This window comes from Antennarius striatus, chromosome 5, assembly GCF_040054535.1.
Source record: "Antennarius striatus isolate MH-2024 chromosome 5, ASM4005453v1, whole genome shotgun sequence".
Lineage (NCBI taxonomy): Eukaryota > Metazoa > Chordata > Actinopteri > Lophiiformes > Antennariidae > Antennarius > Antennarius striatus.
The window spans coordinates 16,724,700-16,743,784 of NC_090780.1; the positions used below are offsets into that span (position 1 = coordinate 16,724,700).

Sequence of the window (19,085 nt, forward strand, 5' to 3'; positions counted from 1 at the left end):
ATCAAATGTTGCTTTTAAAAAATTTCACTAATTTGACATTTATACCCCCTCAAAATAACAAAACTACAGATTAGCTGTTAACACATTTACATCCTCTGGTGTGTGAATGGAGGAGTCCTTTTCTGCTACATCACCGTTCAAGATCCTCCTGCTAGCTTTACCATGGCAGATGTACAAATTAACGCGAAAAAAAAGCCCTTTTCACCATCAATTTTGTGTGTGTGTGTGTGTGTGTGTGTGTGTGTGTGTGTGTGTGTGTATATGTATATATAGAGCCACTTCAAATTCCATTTAAAGTGTAAACAAATCTGCTTTCTTCTTTTGCATTAAAACATAAAAATTAAATTTGTATTCAAAGACTACACTCATAGTGCAACCAATCTCTTCATGTTGACACAGCAATACTGCAGAGAGTATATGTAGATTAGATTTTGTCTTAATGTGACCTTGGTATTTGGAAAGCTGAACCACATTCAGGTGGAACGCAACATGAGTTAATATGCGACTGTTAAACTTGAGCCAGAATATGGTAATTATACGCTATCATAAAACACTGAGATGACAAAGCAGATCTTAACATGAAGTTGTAGTTGTTTGAAATAATAACCAGAAAGTCAAATCTATGACAGACTCCATACAAATGGACTGATGTTATGAATGAGTTATTACAGCTCACTAATGCAGATGATTGATGATTTACATAAGCAGCAAACGGGCAAAAAAAAAGAAAAGAAAATGTTATCATGTAGATGATAACATTTTTTTTCAGTATCAGTCTGGATATGTACATAAACTGTAAAAACACATGTTGCAGACTTATCATGCTTTTATGTTCTTATTTAAGGCTTACTGTGAGAAAAACAAATTTGACAGCATTTTAAGTAAACATACTGTTCAGGCTCATTTTGTGATTTCTTAAATTCGAGACTATCCTTATGCAGCTCTGTCAAACTGAGCTCTTGTTTCATGTGTTTACAAGACAGTTACAATGAATCAACAGGGGGCAGTGTGGATCCACTCATTTATATCAGCCATCAAACTGCAGCTCCCCAGCAGAAAAAAAATAATTTCAAAATGTCAGGGTGTCACTTCTTAAGTCTTTTTCATGAGACCTTCTCAACCTCGCTCATTTGCAAGAATACACCTGACTCTGTCATGTAGTCACAATACTAATCTGGAGTTTAAACAACAAACAGGCAGATTTAAGCATATTTGAATCTGTATATCTGACATCAAAAAGACAGATGTAATTATTTTCACTAATTCCGGTCCAGACTTTGATCTTGGTTGTGCTGCGGGTTCACTGTCTGCTGTCTAGCTCAGTGGCTCTTGAAGAGAGAGGGCAGCTTTAGTGAGTGATCTTAAGATTATTCAGTATTGACAGTGTTGTCATTCGAGTTTCTGTAAATCACAACTGTTTAAACTGAGTCTAGATGGCTCAGTGGATCCTAATGCCGGTTACTGGCTGGATGTGATCCACAATGACCTCTTCATCTCTCTTCAAGTGTCATTCAGTCTGAAACCAATGTTCTCAGAACCCTAAGCAGAACTTAAACAGCAAAGTGAGAGAATGCAGCTGTTGAAATGCAGGTGAATAAACCATGCATTTAAGATATGGCAGAAAATTGTGAAAAGCTGGTTATTCATAGCATCCCAATGAGAATTTCAATACCAAGGCTACAGTTATCTTAAGACCATCAAAAAACTAAGGAGAAATGAGAGGTAAAGCACCATCACTAGCAGGTCCTCCTTCAATACTTTTATTCCGTCAACAGGATCCGTTTCATGATTCAGTCTCTCCACCAGCTGATCTCACTGTAGTCTTAACCACATGAATCGTATCCACTTCAGAGCAAGAAACAAATATGGCCGTTTTCTAATGTCTTCTTGTTGATTCACTGAGAGGTCTGTCTGTAGATTTTACCTCTGGAAGGGTTTACGGACTTTCTTTCTTCTTCTGGGAGGTCTGCCACTTTCAGCCCACGTATCACTGGACTCTGGCCGGTGACCCCCAGGCATATAGAAACCTGTCTGGTCAGGAGGAGGGGAAAATGGGGGCACCCCTGAACCAGGTGGCTGGTGATGAGGCGGACCAGAAGGGAAAAAGCCCCCATTGGCAGCCATGTCGTTTGGAGGTCCCCCCTTGAAGATGCGATTGAAGAAGTCCTGCAGGTCTGCAGGGTTGGTTGGACCTGTGTGTTCTGAGGGGGTCCTGAATGGGAATTTAGGGAATTAAATTGGTCAGTTGGTTGCAATTTGAGCCATGAATGTTCTGTTAACATTATAATTACACAAGCTATCATTAACAAAAGACTACTTGGAAAACGATCAGTAACACTAGAATGAGTTGTTTTGTCAGCAGAAAACAAAAAAACATTCAAAATTGATGTTATTTTTACAGGTCTAGGTTTACAGGTATTAAAATTGTAGACCTTTAAATAAACATTCTATTCAAATAATATTTTTAAAGCATGTCCTCATCTCTTTAAGTAATTGAGAGAGCATTATTTAAATTTATACAATCGTTTTCATGTTATGTCTGGAAGGCCAGACATAACATTTTAAAATCAGCATTAGCTGTTCCAAATACAGTGTGAATGTAATGTTCACCAAAACTAGTTGTCAGGCTCATGAAGGCAACACACCAAACCGAATATGAATAATACGAACTTACCTGTGTCGTGTGGGGTTGCTGTTGTTCTTTGAGCCAAAAGAGATGTGATAGGGTACACGATGGGTGTCGGGAGAAATTCTTATTCTCTGGCACCCTGCCCACTCTGAAACATGAGTTTTAATTTTTTATTTTAATTTAAAATACTGTTTTTGATCCCCGAAGGGAAATTAAGAAAGTACTCTCTAGCTAATGATTCAAATGCATGCATACATATATATATTAGAGAGTACAGGCCCCTGTATCACAAACATACACAAGGGGGACTATAGGTATGCACGGGAGGTAGAGTGGCAGGCAGCTCCTTCTTGGTGCGCCTCAAATGAGCAATTTGTAAAGGGGACGGCACCTTGCTCAAGGGCACCTCGGCAGTGCTCCAGAGGTGAGCTGACACCTCCCACTGTCAGCTACGGGTATTTTTTTGGGTGGGAGCGGGAATCGAACCACCGATCTTGAAATCATAGGACGACCTGCTCTACTGCCCGCTTTACCACTGAGCCACTGCCGCCCCACCAGTTGCATGACTAAGAACAACACTGCTGTAGAAAGTACTTCTAATGCATGCACATGTTTCTCTGACCTGGAAAAACAGATGTCATGTGCGATGGGTAGTTTCATTAACTCGGTCAAACTAAAGCTACTTGTGAATGAAATTAATCTTAGAAAGAGACCATGTTCACCTGTAATATCAAAAACTTTTCCATCCATACAGGCAAAGTATGTGATTCGTAGGCCCAACATGCTGGATTCAGCCCACAGGTCCCCCTCCTCAGCACTATGGCAACTATTACATTCTGCACAGAACCGGGCTTCAGCAGGTTCACGATCCATCTCGAACCGCCTGCACATCCACGAGTCACAAAGGAAACAGCTGCTGTGAAAATCTACTACACAAGCAATGATTCAGCTGTGTGTGAACATCTAAGGTGTGTGCTAACATACTTGTGTTTGCCTTCGCACTTGGTGCACATCATAGTGTTCATGGCTTCCTTCAGGTCATCCTGCAGTTTGGTGAGAAACTCATTCATAGATTTTGAGAGCTCTGTTGCTGCCATACGCTTCCTATTTAACAATGTGATAAACAAAAACAAACAACTGTCAATATTGAAATACAGACATTGAATAGTTTCAGAAAATGTATGTTATATTTATCAATACTATTTGCACATAATGAAATAGATTACACTTTATGAAAATAATGGAAGAACAATGTCCACTGAGGGGCTTATTCAGCACTAAAGAAAAAGAGGATGAGTAAAATGTTTAAAACGACACAATGATAGTCAATAAAAAATTTTCAAGACACTAGATTTCTTTAGTTTTCATTTTATAATCAATATGCTCTGTAATAACCACGTTTTCTGAGTACTCACAACTCATATTCTCGCCGTGTCTCTGGGTTACTGACAATATCCCATGCAGCCCGCAGTACTTTGAATGCCTCTCCAGCTCGTGGGTGTTTATTCTTATCTGGATGAACCTAAAAAATGAGATTAGAAGGAAAGCTTCTATTTGTAAAGGAGTAATTCTAATTCTTATCATTTTAGGTTTTCCACAAATGTATTTCATACAAACCTGGACAGCCAGCTGTCTGTAGGCCTTTTTCAGCTCAGTATCAGTGGCCTGCAGCTCCACACCAAGCACTGTGAAGGGGTCAAGTTCATCTTCTGGTACTTCAGCCAAAGCCAACAGTCTCTCAAGCTCTTGAACTGGTTGGGCTCGACCTGTACGTCCAGGTGACTCAGAGCCAAACCGGGGTAAATGGCCATCTCTTCTGAACCTATTTTGGACTCTTTCAACAAGAGACACCACTCTTTTCCAAAACTTTGACTCCTGAAAACTTGTCCAATAGCGTTGTCCCCTCTCCCCACCAAGGCGACCCAAGAAACCCTTTGCCCAATGGGTACTGAGAACAACCAATGCACAGAGAAGTCTAAAACAAGATAAGGCAGCTGTCTTAACCCACTTCACTGTCCGAACAATTTTAGACCTTAAGACCGTTCCAGTGCATTTTGTCCATCTTAGAATCCGGCTAGCATCGGCCTTCATCCCTGCTATGTCTGTGATCTTCAAAAGGAGATGCTGCCCTACGTTGTAGAGTTTCACAACTCCAGTCTCAACACATACGCCACAATTGTGAGTTAAGGTGACAATAATCTCAATCATCATGTGGATGCAGGAGATGCACCAGAAGCTCAGTGACTCTGACAGCATCTCCTTGAAAGCCAACAGAAGCTGATTGCCTGCCCGCCTGCGACCTCTGTTCTGCTGATAATGGTGATGGTGGTTACGCCTGCGGGCCTGTTTGTGTCGACTGCCACTTGACATGACATTGCCTTTCTGCATTGCGGGAAAAGCACCTTGACTGTTCTGCTCTGAAAATAACCCACTGCTTCTGAGTCTGAATCGCCTTCCAGTTCCCTCATTCTTCCAGTCAGACTCGTCGTTCATGTGGTGCTCCTTTGCAGCATCATCCTCTTCTTGGTTAATAACATGTAAATTGTCAAGATCTACAGCGATGCCATTCTCAGACCCATCAGAAGCCTCCTCACAATCTTCTTTAGCCTCTGGAGATGTACCATACTTTGTATCACCAATTTCAGAGTCTTCAGGAGTTTCTGGATTTAGGGTGTCCTGAGATTTGAGATTGGCTCTTTTGTTCTCTTGCTCACAGTCGCCGTGCTTGTATCCACCCCCCCACTGACTAGAACAGGTGACTGAGTTAGACTCGCCCTCAGTCACCTCCTCATCAGTCTCTGTAAACCCATCTGTCTCCTTCTCAGCAGTTTCTTGCTCCATGTTCTTTACAAGTGTTCGAATGAAGAACTGTGAAATTGGAATTTCCTGCAAGATGATATCCTAGATCCATACGATGTGGCAATGTTTTCCCCAGACTCTCTTTTTAAAGCGAGACTGGGGAATCCTGAAGGTCGGTCTCAGGTCCACCATATCTGCGACTCTTCCAGGTTTCACATCATCTCACATCATGTTCCAATTTGTTATCTGAAAAGAAGCAGTGTTTAAAAAGCATCGTTACTCAGTAAAAATTTAGCCAGCAATATGCTTCAATCAAGGACAAGGAAAGTTTTCATTCTAAAGAGTAAGAAACAAAGTGGAAGGTAAGAGCTTTATCATAATATACATCTTTACTAACTTTAAAATTAACACCATAGGCACAATTCTTGTAATATCTCTGGGTGGTACTTTCTGCATCATCATGATAATTTAAGAAAATAAATCTGACATCTGGAGATTTACCGCAGACAGTATTTCATATAAAAGCTACACTGTACTCAGTACTAATGTAGTGGTATAAAATTATAAACATATAAAGCTAATACGTAAAAATATCCTGTACTTGTATATTTGAGCTTATTGACAGTCAAACAACATGAGACAAGCAGAGATGTGGAGATCTGGAGCTTTAAAACGATGTGTTGGCCATCTGACGCTGCTTTCTTTGCAGACTGGGTAACAAAAAAAATCAATTATAAACATCCTCTTTGGACAATACTGTCAGCAACTGTGAGTCTTCTTCTCCTTTGGGCTTTTCCCTTCAGGGGTCGCCACAGTGAAATAATTGCCTCCATCTAACCCTGTCTTCTGCATCCTCTTCTCTCACACCAGCTACCTTCATGTCCTCTTTCACCACATCCATAAATCTCCTCTTTGGTCTTCCTCTAGGCCTCCTGCCTATCTATCTGAAAACGGTGTGGGTGAACAAAGGTTAACACACAAGAAAGACCGACAAAAGTGATCATTACTAAGCGACGAGCCTTAAAGTCACTGATTAATTTTAGTCTGGCAACATCACGTTTAAAGACGGCTAATATTAGTTCACAGCCAGGGTTAGCATGAGAAAGCTTATAGGCAACTGCAAGAGACAGAAATCACGGGAGCTAAAATTAGTTTACGTCTGTCTGGCTAACTTGACAATAATCTGATTTAATAAGGTTTCAAACGAGGTTTAAACAACAGCAGGACCGTCAACAGCTGAGCGTCTTAAGCAAGCACAAAAAACTACCACACAAACAGGCTAAGTGCTAGCTTATGACAGTAGCAACTAGCACAAGCTAATATTAACGACTGTTTCTCCTTCCTGGGGTGAACGAGCACGCTCAGTTATGTTTTAGTCACCAGACGTGTCCAGGAAATAGGAAAATTACTTTGCATTTTGCATTCAAACAAATTAGATGTCATATATACCTCGCAGACAATTGTGTAACCTTGTTTGTTAACAGACAGCCAAGTGCCCGTGTTATTTCTTTAGATAGTTCTTCTTCGACTATTTTCTTCTTCTCTGGTGGGACACACTGGAGGACACAGTTGTGTGTAGCGCCCCCTGCTGTCAGTCAGGAGTGGTGCTTTTGACAGATCCCTTCGCCGAAGAGGTCACGTTGTCGTCTGTTTATTTGCGTTTTATTTGTTTATTCGATTGTTCGTTTGTCTGTTGGAATTATAAAAGAAAACTTGACAGATTTTTATGGAACTTGGTAGAAGGCTTAAGCATTTCTAAAGTGAATATCATGGTCCATGGGTATTCCGGCCTAAGTTCATCTGTCAACCTATCCATTACTGTGATTGTATTTGTATAAGTGTACCAAATGAACGTGTTTTCAATATATTATGTTTTTTAAATAAATTTTTAATTGAACATTTCCAGTATGTCTATGATTCTTCTTTTTGTTTATATCCTAATTTTGATTGCATCATTGAAAATATATTTTGTTTTGCATCAATTTTTTATTTAAATTAGCTCATATTTATGTTACAGAACCAATACAGAGTGACTTTGTTTTTCTATTAAGACAAGGGTAGCTTTATTCTGTCAGTAATACCAGTAATATTAAAAACAACATTGACAAAGGTGTCCGTCCATATTGTCAGTGTTATGTACAATCAAATGTAGTTTTACAGACAAAAAACGAGTTCTTGCTGATACCCACACTAAATACGCATAGGTTTAGTGCTGGGGCCTATTATTTAGAATATCACAACCTACTATTCTCCAGTTCATCACTTCCCACTTGCTTGTCCGGAAATCCTGACAAATAAATACGATGGCTTGTGTCTAATCCCAAATATTGTGTGGACAGTGTGTAGTATGTTAAAGGTTGTGCTGTGTTCACAGGATAATGATTTTTATTTTGATGTGTTACTTTTGAAACTGGAAATTTGCCAAACTTGAGACTTGATATGCTTGCGCAGTAAATGTCAAATGTAGACGTTCTGTATGAAAAAGCAAGAGTAAACATAAAACAGACGCGCAATGAGTCGTGGTCCGTCGCTCAAGACCGTCTGTTGAAGAAAACGTGAATAAATGTGTTGTGTGTTGAGGTACGTGTGACTAATGTAGTATGGCATTTATAGAGCAAAATAATGTGAAACAAACTACATGTGTAAACACAGTAATGTGTGGAAACGCTGATCCCCTGGGTGCACGGGTAGAATTTAATAAGCGTTAAAGGATTTAACACAGTGATATTTTGGGAAGATTTAATTAACCTATTTTGTCGATTGTCCCTTTAAATTTGCATGTAAATATTAGCATTAAAACAACAGCCTGGGAAATTCTAAATTTAAGATAATTAACCAGTCTGTGAACACAACGGTCTTTCATCACTTGAGCCAACAAGACAAACATTGTGGGAACCCCCAGCAGCTTTTGCATAAAAGATTGCTCTCGAAGACGCAGAGGGTTAACCCCCCCCCTCCCTCCCTCCCCACGACCACCCACATCTCCAGTTTGAATGCCGCCTCTCTACCGGGAGAGGAAGGCTCATTTTCGGTCAGATGGCGTGCTGCAGTCCACCCCCGTCATTCTCCAGCCCACACAGACAGGGCAGCCAGCAGCCAATACGGTGCGCCGGAGGAGGAGGATTTCTGCTAGTGATCTCAGACGAGGTAAAATACGCAAAGGGGATTTACTACGCCAATCTGAGCCGGGGACGCTTTCGGCGATAGGCAGCAGGGTAAGGAACGAACAGTCTACAACTGTGTTTTGTATTTTGACCGGGTTCTCCTCTGACCAAGGAGCGTTTGCCTCCAGTCGATGGTTCTATCTGACCTGGAAACGCAGCATCCCTAATTTATTGTAGCCTAACGCGCTTTTGTCTCCACGATCCACTGTAATTGGTAGAGAACATATTTTTCAGTGTGAGGAGGACCGACCTGTGACGTCAGGTGACTGGAGAGACACTTCACCGAGATTCCCCTCCGTGCGCAACAGACCATCTGTCCTGAAGAAGGTGAGAGAGGTTGACTGTCACTCAGCAAAGATAATTTAAATGAAAAACGTGTGAAATAAGTTCGTTTATTGTAGGAAAAAGCACCAAAAACACACACAAACTTCCACTATCGATTTGTTACCAATCGCTCCTCAATTTAGAAAGAATTAATTTACTGCTAATATGCCAAGTAAAGTCCATGTCTCAAACTATCTACCTAAATTAGTTCACAGGAAGTTTATGTCTTTCCTTTCTCCTTTTTAGATTTTCCAGTACAGTGTGCCATGTCTCTGCCACGCACACTCGGGGAGTTGCAGCTCTATCGGGTCCTTCAGAGGGCCAACCTGCTGGCCTATTATGAAACCTTCATCCAGCAAGGTGGTGATGATGTGCAGCAGCTATGTGAGGCAGCTGAGGAGGAGTTTCTGGAGATCATGGCACTAGTTGGAATGGCCACCAAGCCACTGCATGTGCGTAGGCTGCAAAAGGCCCTCCGAGACTGGGTGGCAAACCCTGCCCTTTTCAGCCAGCCCGTCCCTCTTGGAGGTATCCCACTCTTTAAAGTAGACGGAACGGGCGCTGGTGGAACGACAGGCGGTGCGAAGAAGTCCGTGAGTAATGGGCAGCCAGGTTCACCTTGTGAAAGGGAAGATCGGGCGTGTCTTACTCCAATGCACAGTGGGAGTCCCAGAAGCCCTTGCTCCCAGGCCTCCCCACAGCCACCAGACCCACACTACAGAGAAAAGCTGTCACCCATGGAGCCACATTGGCTCAGCCCAGAGCCTGATAGAAACTGTCCTTTAGTGTCTGCATCTGGAATAGAGGAGGACCCACCCAGCCCACCGCTGCTGTCCACATGCCCCCCAGGTCCTTCCACATCTCCAAGCCCCTCTGCTTCTTTCGGCCCTACAGCCCTGTCTGCCTGGCCTGGAGGACAGCTAGACGGGGAGACAGCGCGGGCGGTGGTGGAGAGCGTAGAGAGACTCCTGCGGACCCTTCCCCTGTCAGATCCCGCAGAGGTGAAGACACTCCTTAGGATGAACAAGAAGATGGCAAAGACTGTGGGACACATCTTCAAAATGGGGCCCCAGGATGAGAACAAAGAAGAAGAGATCAGGAAGTATAGCCTCATATATGGGCGCTTTGACTCTAAAAGGAGAGAAGGGAAGCAGCTGACACATCATGAGGTAAAAGCACAAAGAACAATGGAGTTATGTCTGATTTAATCTGGCACAAATATGAATCTCAAAACTATGAGATGAGATTACTTGATGTCTGCAATGTCCATATTTACATCCCTCCTTCATTCGGTGCTTTTCCTTTTCAGCTGATTATCAATGAAGCTGCAGCCCAGTTCTGCATACGTGACAATGCACTTCTGCTGAGACGGGTGGAACTCTTCTCTTTGGCACGGCAGGTTGCGAGAAAATGTGCCTACACCTCCACACTGAAGCATGCAAGGTAAGGTCGCTGCCCATAGGGAAGAATATCAACCACTGACCAGCACACATCAACGCCACGGCAACAACACTAACTCTTGACTGCTGGATTGGAGATAAAATTTTAAATATAAAAATTTATTCCTGAACCCTGCACAGCAAAATGTAGCTTGTTATGACAAACCACATGTGAAATAAAAATTGATTAAATCATTTCATAGCAGGAATAAATATTGTATACTGTGCATTCTACATAAACCACATGGTTCATGTGAGTCATCCTCCTTACAATTCCATCATTTTCAAATGAACCGGGATCAAATCACTGTGGGAATTGAACTCCCACCTCTGCAGTATTAGTATAATGAGTTAAACGGAGCCACACAGGAATACACAACAACTCTGTGTGTTAACACAGCAACACATTCTACTGAAAGTATATACAGTATCACATTACTTAAAGAAAAAACCTGAAGAAGTTACTGAGTAGCTGACCATACACAGCGAGATAACCAGAAACTATCTAAATATATTACAGTAAATTTAGTAGTGTTAAAGTTTCGTATGTAAGACAGGGCCTTCATTTCAAATATTAATATTTTAAAGGTAGAGCTCTTAAAGTTGACGTCGGTTAATTCAAACAACAAACATTTCCCCTGTTGCTCGTCACCAAATGGCATTCAAAATATTTACAACACAGACCTTTTTCCAAAATTTACATTTGTAAACCAATAATTGTAATAAATATATTGTAGGAAAATTAGTGTTAAATATTTAGAAACAGTTTTTAAATATTTTGGGCAAAAACACTGACTCTGTTTGACAAAGGAAGATCCCAACTCAGGATCCATTTCTAGGTGGAGATCAACCTTTATCGACTGACTTGCAATTGAAAGCTTTGCAAAAACATGGAGTCAGAAATTTCCATTACCAGATTACTTTTTTCCAAGAGAAAGAAAGAACTTTGACTTGACTCTTTTTCACTCACAGGGCAAATACAGACGAGAACAGTATTCTGTCCCAGAAGAGAGTAAGGCACGAGGTAAGTTTTCAGAGCAGTGCTGCAAACACTTAACAAGATGCAGTGTGATCTCATACAGATGAATGTGGGATTCCAAGACAAAATGCTGTGTGTGCACGTAGCCCAATTTAAAGCCTCTTCCCGTAATTTGAAGTGTTTCTTTAGCTTTAAACTGACGGTGATGCGTTACAGGTGATCGTGCCTGATAGCGTGTCATCACTTCTTGGAGTGGAGGCATCAGAGGGTTTGACCCAGAGGGCAGATGATGACAACGCATCTACAGAAAGCTTGGATAGCGCATCACATGGTGAAGACCTCATGCCCATGTAATAAAACCAATGTGCTCTGGTTATCTCTGAGCTCATCAGTATTAACACCCAAATCTGTTTGTCCATTTAGACATTGGCTCACAGTGCAACCAGTCTCCCTCCCCCCGTCCCCACATCGACACCTCCAACTCTGCCAGCTGGAGCCGCCATCTCATACAGCAAACGCTAATGGACGAAGGATTGCGATTGGCTCGAATGGTGTCACATGATCGTGCTGGCAAAATTAGCCTTGGTCCAGAAGGAACTCAGTCTTCAGGTGACTTTTCATAAAGGACACGGAGTATAATTCTTTTTTTCTTTTTTTTTGTTAGTGTGTTTTATGAATTTGTTGTGTTTTAATTTTTGGGAAAGTGCCTATTTACTTTTTGTCAGACTTATATGAAAACACAGCTGTATGATAAATGCAAGGCACAGTTGGAAGCCAGTTACCTTGGCATAGCACAAAATCCCAGCTCTTAAGCCTTCAAACAGAGTTAGGTTAAATGTTTTCCTGGTTTCCAATTTTCTCACTGAGCTAAGGTAATTAATACTCATTTCAGCCTTACTTTAAAGCAGGTGAGCACATTTCTGAAAGTATCAAAATTATTCTTAAAGTCAGAAGTGGTGGCAGAATTGAAAGCGAGCGAGTTGGGATTGGGGTTGGATCAAAAATGACAGACCGAGATTGACTTGCTTCTCCTAACAATGAATATTTTATAGCTCTAGAGCTTGAACTCTAGTGAGTCACACTAGGCGACGCCTCCCACCATGCACAGCTGAACTCCACCAGACTGTAAATTAGAGAGGATGGAAGTTAGAGATGGAAACAGGAGGCAGAGAGATATATAGAGAGTGAGAGATGGGGGTGTTGCACTGTTACAGCACTTCCTTAATACCCTGTTAATATAGCATTTTTCCGATGCTTTGCAGCTTTTCGCAAGAAAGAAAAAAAAGATCTGAGCAAGTTAGACATTCTGGGCTGTGATAGCCAGTCAAAGAGATGAAGCAAGGAGAAGGAAGCCAGCAAAGAATATGAGGGGGTGGGCAGAGAGCGCGAGAGAGAAGGGGGGGGGGGGGGTAGGAAGTACTCTGTGGGTGGAAGAATCGAACCCCCCTTCTCAGCAGCGACTGACGTCAGAGTGTGTTAGGTGCATGGGCTGAAGGGCGGGATGGATGGGGCGTGGGGGCGATGGAGTGGGAGGTAATTGGAGGGGCGTTGCATTGACTCACCAAGCGACAGTACACAAAAATAAAACCTGTGGGCAGGGAAATGGCACAGTCTTTTTTATACATCTTCTCCATCTACCAAGAGGACTGCGGAGACAACAACAACAAGACATGACATATGTTTCATCTCTGACGTAGATCTTCCTCTCGTTTTTTCTTTCTCACCCATCCAATTTTCCTTTGTCTGTTATCAGTCAGACATTTTTCTCATTTTCTTCATTGTTCATTTTTTCTGTCATATGTTAAGGTTCACTGATGGTTCATGTAGACAGGACATTGCTTCTGCAACACTAAGGAATCTCCATCTTATAAATCTTACCACTTTAAGTCACTTTACTATCAAATGATACATTGATACGTATTGATTACGTATTTACTTTAATACATGTTGTTAAGCCCCACTGGAAAAAGCATAATCAAACACACATGGACTCTTCAACAGGGAAAAACTTTGTGATATTTCCACTTGCAGCCTCCTATCACACCTAACATCATAGTTTCAGGACACATTTTTAATTTTTTCATAGCTTCTCCCTTCTAAATTAATTTTACAAACACATACAAAACACTTGTTTTGTTGACTGCATCTTTCCAGTATCACCATCCCATGAACAAATTACACTTGTTAAATGCATTTTGTTTCACAACAGCTTGGATTGGACATAGAAACTGCGATGACTTCATTCCATGTGGGAGAGGTTCTTACTGAATTCCCCAAACTATTATTCAAAGGTCTTAAAATATCGGTTGCATTTTGATGACTTTGAATCAAATATTTATCTTTTGTGTCTGTACTATAAAATGATGTAAAGCTCATCTCAGATCAAGTAATAGCAAGAAATGTATAAATTGAAATCTGTTTTACAAATGTTGACTTGAAATTTATAACACAGCTAACAGGAGAGATTATCCAAAAAGCATGTTTCATTGCTCTTCTAACTGACATGTGTTCTTTTCCTGACTCTGAAGTTCATTTTGCTATGAGTACTCATTTTGAACTGTACCTTTCTTCACAGACTTTGACAGTAAAATGGAGAGACGGAGTTTGATAACGGCATGTAGGAGCAGTAGCCCCTGCATTAACAAAGACGACTCAAATCACTGCAGAAAATGAAACCGCCCGCCTGTCGTCAGGGAGCTTTTTCTGAAGCCTGCCGCCAGACTCGACTCAGAGTCTACCGTACAGGCTGTGGCTGAGCAGGTTTCTCGTCTCGTACCCCATCCCTGACATTTGATGAGGAAGAGTCTCTAATCACCATCAAAATCAATGTGAAGAATTTACCAGCGACATCCATCAACCTGCAGTACTTCTAAACACTGAAATCCAGAAGGACTGAATGATTTTGACTGTACTGTATATTCAGAAAATATGAAGGGGAGGCACTTTTTTTGTTGTTTTTTTATTTAACCGACTGTATGTCCTGCAGGTGTAACTAACAATAAGGAAAATATTGTTAGTTACACCTGCAGGACATACAGAAGAAAAAAAAACATTATTTTACAAATTAGCCAATTTTTTAAGAGTGTCAACTGTTTCACAGTCGAGCTCAACACAGCAGGGGGCACTGCAACTTTGGAGCTTGTCTCTCCTAACTCCTGCCAGCAACACGCAGCACTCGTGGAAAGGAAATGTGTCACTTACAGAATTTGATCTACATTCCCAGAAAGTTATAAAACTAAAACAAACTAAGAAACAGTCTATAAAACGTTCTCAGCAGCTCTTCACCCTCAGAGAACTAAAGGATTTAGAAGTCAGTTATTCATATTCTAAGGATTCAAATATGAGCTAAGACTAGGAGGAGCATTTGTGACGTGTTTATCTGGATTTCTCAAAGCAAGTCTGTTATTATGTTCAGAGGCCATGTGCTGATGTTTATGAGATAAAAAGAGATTGGTCTTCATCATCCACTGTCTCATGTGTCTGTCATGGTATTTGGTTCAGGAGAGATAATACGCCAGGCTTGTTGTTCCCTTTGATTGTGTGAAAATGAACTCCAAATAATATTTCTAGACTCAGCGGCATTTAATCAAACAAGAATCTTAACTCTATTCCAGATGAAATTTCAGTGTCTTTACAGTAAAATCTGGTTTATTGTCTTCTTGCAGGAACTCTTAGTCATCAGCTGCCCTTCTTTTAGAAGAAAAACAGAGGTTTACAGAGATAAATCCCATGGTGCTTGACTTCATACAGCAGCTCCTACATGTTATGTCGGCCTGTTCAGCCCAGTTCGAGTGATTAAAATGTGGACCTCATATAAAGATGATGCTCATGTTGAAAGATTTAAAAGGGTTTTTTTTTTTTTGTCCACATAATTTACAGAATATGTCAGGAAGGTAGCTTGCCGTGCATCAGTTACACCTGCCTGTCTGGATCATTTGTGACTATTATGTTGCCAAACAGATTATTTATTTTGTTATCTCAATAAATGTTATTTTATTGCTTAAAGCAGTGGAGTGTTTAATAGTGTTCCAACAATCTTTTTTTAAATTTTTTCTCAGCATTTCTTATCTAGGAAAAGGGCTACCAGAGTTGTGTCACACAACCAGCAACACCCCTGGTCAGCTGTCATCTTGTTGTTGCGCTGATGCTCTTTACCAAGCATGACTCACCTGTGCCAGCAATGTCATCAGCGCTCATCCACACACAACCTTCCCTCGCCAGATTGTCAAACAATAGATAGCAGAAAAGGGAAAGACACACAATCTTAACCTCAGAGGAACTAAAACAATTCAGTTGTAGGATTCAACAATTCAAATTAATTTTATTTAATTTTATTTGTTTCATTTTAGCACAGAATTAAGTTTTGCACCCATTGTTTTTCAAGATAGTCGGTCTAACATCATACATACTACATTATACTCACAATTAAAAATGTTGTATATGACCCTGAAGTCCCCAGAATGTGTCTTCCAAGTTTTTTGTTTAAACGCCACTCTGATCATGTATTATAGGATGTCTGTGTACCCTTCTGGTCATATACAGTCTGTGCCTGTCTGTAGTTTAAAACGCAGATAGTTTGAGGCTGGAAATGTCCCCACAGTAGATGCAAAGTCTCTGACATCATAGTTGGTTTCAAATCTGAATGCTGCTTAACAGAAAAGAGTTTCTAATGGGTGAAGCAAGGAAAAGAAAGGGTCTGGAGCATCTGGAGACAAACCAGGGACAGGGGTGACAGGTATGTGAATAACATAGAACCTTTAAAATTAAACAACTTGTGTTGTTCAGTTGAGCAATCCACAACTTTGGCCTGAGATGAAAATTTCAATGACTAACAACTGACACAATGATAGTGGCACAGTGGGTGGCACTGTTACCTCACAGCAAGAAATTCCTGGGTTCAAATCCACATGTGGCCTTCCTCTCACAAGCCTATGAAAAGCATATAGTTGACCCAAGCTTGAAGCTGAGGATATAAGTGGAAGTCATTATTGGTCTGTGTGAGACCTTTGATGAACTGGTGACCAAATCTCATGGGGACAGGCTCTAGTCTCCAGCCATTAATTTTCAGATGGAAGACTGGAAACTGGACTGATCTCAACAATCATTAGTTTTTTTGGGGGGGTTTTGGATCTTTTTTAAAACACATTGTGTCATGTAATTCTAATATACACCAAATATGCTTGCTTACATTGAATACAGGGAAATATTAATATTCAAGTTCTCCTACTTTGCTGTGGTTATGGACACAGCAGATGGAGGTAATTGACCATCAATCAGCTGTGTACTCCATTGTTCAGGAAGTGGAATCTGAGATTTGCTGTTTCCTAACACTGGAATGTTTTTAGGGCTTTCCTAACGGGTTTTGAAATGTAAGCAACACTTCCCGCTGGGCTGATGATCGCTGTCTTTGGACTGTTAGTCCATCCCCAATCACATGGGTGATGTGCTGGGTGATGAGAATGCAGGCCAGGCAAGAAATGATGTTTCCAGATTCTAAAAACTGTTTACAGACGTTTATCTGGATTTCTCAAAGCAAGTCTGTTATTATGTTCAGAGGCCATGTGTTGATTTTTATGAGATAAAAAGAGATTGGTCTTCATCATCCACTGCCTCATGTGTCTGTCATGGTATTTGGTTCAGGAGAGATAATACGCCAGGCTTGTTGTTCCCTTTGAAATCCTATGGTGCTTGACTTCATACAGCAGCTCCTACATGTTATGTCGGCCTGTTTGGCCCAGTTCAAGTGATTAAAATGTGGACCTCATATAAAGAGGATGCTCATGTTGAAAGATTTAATAGGGTTTGTTTTTTTTGTCCACATAATTTACAGAATATGTCAGGAAGGTAGCTTGCCGTGCATCAGTTACACCTGCCTGTCTGGATCATTTGTGACTATTATGTTGCCAAACAGATTATTTATTTTGTTATCTCAATAAATGTTATTTTATTGCATGGTGTGTTAACCATGTTAACCATGGTGTGTTCAATAGTGTTCCAACAGACATTTGCAATATGAAACGATTGTGAGAGATGAATGGAATAATAATAGAACTCAGGAGCTCATAGTGTTACCTCTGTTCTATTCAAATTGCACCTTTATTCTTCGTCTGAAGCTTCCTGAAATGATTTCTGACAGTTTGTGCTGAGATTCTTTACTATGCAAAACAACTGCTGTCTCTGAGGCTGGACCCAGAAGATTTTACAGGTGGAAAAGCAGATGTGACGTTCCTGGGTTCAGCAGGAGCGTCATCATTCTTTATACACCCATTAATTTCATTATAACATACAAATTCTAAAATCACATGAAACCCAATACAAGCATTGTCACAGTTAAAAAGAATGCCAAAAATAAAACATCTATTAGTCAGTACTACTAAACCCAACTCAACTATAACAACTTGATTATCCAACGCCATATGCTGTTCTAGTTTCATTACAGCTTGAGGGTGTAACAAATAGTTCGTTGACATCTTAAACACAGCATAAAAAGCACAAAATGGTGTTGTGAAAATTATAGTTATCAAAATAATATTTCACTTCATGTTCAGTGTATGTAAAGTATGATGAGCAGAGTATTAGTTATCTAAGAATATATAGCTGTTGCTAGTTTGAACAAAGACTAGACTTGTGATGTGGACAGTAATAAATGTTACCAAGGTTCTCTCAGTGATGCATGTGCTTTAAAATAGTTGGGAAACAATTTTAAGAAAAACCCAACTCCTCGAGCTTTTTGTTGTTTGTAATTTGCATAGATCTAGATTTATAATCTATAATTATGCTGATTTTACATTCTGGGAAGGTGGTGTGGATTCTCCGGAGGAAAACAAATCTACTACCTAGTTTAGGTAGGATTCTCAAAGTATCCTACCAAAGCTGTGGACACCACTATGCAACTTAAATCACATCCTAGGGCTGTGACGTAACGCTCACAAATCTGAATCTCCAAGCATGAATAAACAAATGTCTCTATAAACCAATACTATAAATGCATGTCAAAAATTTTATAATTTGTATGAATTGAGCTTTCAGAAAATACTACAATCACTACTTCTACTACTACTGCATAAAATTTAAAGTGTATCTTCAATTTTTTAAACTTCAGCAAAACGCTGCCAGCTTTAGCACAGTTGATACGCTGTAAAAAAAAAACCGAAGTAAACCATTAACTGGTTTATACCATTACAGGAGGTTTTCTTTGGGAGTGACCAGGATAGATAGGATCAGGAATGAGTACATCAGAGGGACAGCACATGATAGAGGTTTTGGAGATAAAGTCACAGGCCAGACTGAGATAGTTTGGACATGTCCAGAGGAGAGATAGTAAATATATGGGCGGCAGTGGCTCAGTGGTAGAACGGGCGGTAGAGCAGGTCGATCAATGATCTGAGATTGGCGGTTCGATTCCCGCTCCCACCCGAAAAAAACACCCGGAGGTGAGCTGACAGTGGGAGATGTCAGCTCACCTCCGGAGCACTGGTAGTGGGACCACTGCCGAGACGCCCTTGAAGGCGCCGTCCCCCTTGCAAGTTACTCATTTGGGGTGCACCAAGAAGGAGCTGCCCACCATTCTAATTCCCACTGCATGGGTAAAGGCCTCCTGTGTGTGTTTGTGTGTTCATGGTTTGTACAAACTAACGTGTGTGTGATTTGATTTGAACTAGAGTGTGCCACTAATGTCCCTTTGGGAATTAATCGAGCATATAAAATTCATATATATATATATATATATATATATATATATATATATATAT

The 19,085-nt window shown here is 40.7% G+C and overlaps 2 protein-coding genes across 5 annotated transcripts; one reads left to right on the forward strand and one right to left on the reverse strand.

Annotated features, from left to right (window-relative positions):
* Positions 1-1,917: 1,917 nt before the first annotated feature.
* Positions 1,918-6,951, reverse strand: dnajc14 (DnaJ (Hsp40) homolog, subfamily C, member 14). Of its 3 annotated transcripts, none has more exons than XM_068314485.1 (8): positions 6,878-6,948; positions 6,030-6,372; positions 4,247-5,674; positions 4,045-4,151; positions 3,614-3,733; positions 3,352-3,512; positions 2,675-2,777; positions 1,918-2,212 (listed from the first exon to the last, which is right to left on the reverse strand). In XM_068314485.1, the coding sequence occupies exons 3-8, from the start codon at positions 5,468-5,470 to the stop codon at positions 1,921-1,923; spliced, it is 2,007 nt and encodes a 668-aa protein (XP_068170586.1). In that variant the 5' UTR covers positions 5,471-5,674; positions 6,030-6,372; positions 6,878-6,948; the 3' UTR covers positions 1,918-1,920. The 3 variants fall into 3 exon arrangements, with proteins under 3 accessions (XP_068170586.1, XP_068170587.1, XP_068170585.1); XM_068314486.1 differs by having other exon boundaries at positions 6,303-6,372; positions 6,878-6,939; XM_068314484.1 differs by lacking the exon at positions 6,030-6,372 and having other exon boundaries at positions 6,878-6,951.
* Positions 6,952-8,509: 1,558 nt separating this feature from the next.
* Positions 8,510-19,018, forward strand: nab2 (NGFI-A binding protein 2 (EGR1 binding protein 2)). Of its 2 annotated transcripts, XM_068316271.1 has the most exons (8): positions 8,510-8,643; positions 8,827-8,919; positions 9,163-10,085; positions 10,226-10,359; positions 11,328-11,379; positions 11,551-11,665; positions 11,758-11,943; positions 13,910-19,018. In XM_068316271.1, the coding sequence occupies exons 3-8, from the start codon at positions 9,183-9,185 to the stop codon at positions 14,005-14,007; spliced, it is 1,488 nt and encodes a 495-aa protein (XP_068172372.1). In that variant the 5' UTR covers positions 8,510-8,643; positions 8,827-8,919; positions 9,163-9,182; the 3' UTR covers positions 14,008-19,018. The 2 variants fall into 2 exon arrangements, with proteins under 2 accessions (XP_068172372.1, XP_068172373.1); XM_068316272.1 differs by lacking the exon at positions 8,510-8,643 and having other exon boundaries at positions 8,650-8,919.
* The last annotated feature ends 67 nt before the right edge of the window (positions 19,019-19,085 follow it).

Excerpts from the sequence above, each read along its gene's own strand:
- dnajc14 (XM_068314484.1), bottom strand. The coding sequence starts at position 5,470 with ATGGAGCAAGAAACTGCTGAGAAGGAGACAGATGGGTTTACAGAGACT. Across the intron at positions 3,513-3,613 it reads AAGTGCGAAGGCAAACACAA|GCGGTTCGAGATGGATCGTG; the intron begins GTATGTTAGCAC and ends GTGGATGTGCAG. Across the intron at positions 2,778-3,351 it reads AAAAGTTTTTGATATTACAG|AGTGGGCAGGGTGCCAGAGA; the intron begins GTGAACATGGTC and ends CTCATGTTTCAG.
- nab2 (XM_068316271.1), top strand. The coding sequence starts at position 9,183 with ATGTCTCTGCCACGCACACTCGGGGAGTTGCAGCTCTATCGGGTCCTT. Across the intron at positions 10,086-10,225 it reads AGCAGCTGACACATCATGAG|CTGATTATCAATGAAGCTGC; the intron begins GTAAAAGCACAA and ends TTTCCTTTTCAG. Across the intron at positions 11,944-13,909 it reads AGAAGGAACTCAGTCTTCAG|ACTTTGACAGTAAAATGGAG; the intron begins GTGACTTTTCAT and ends CTTTCTTCACAG.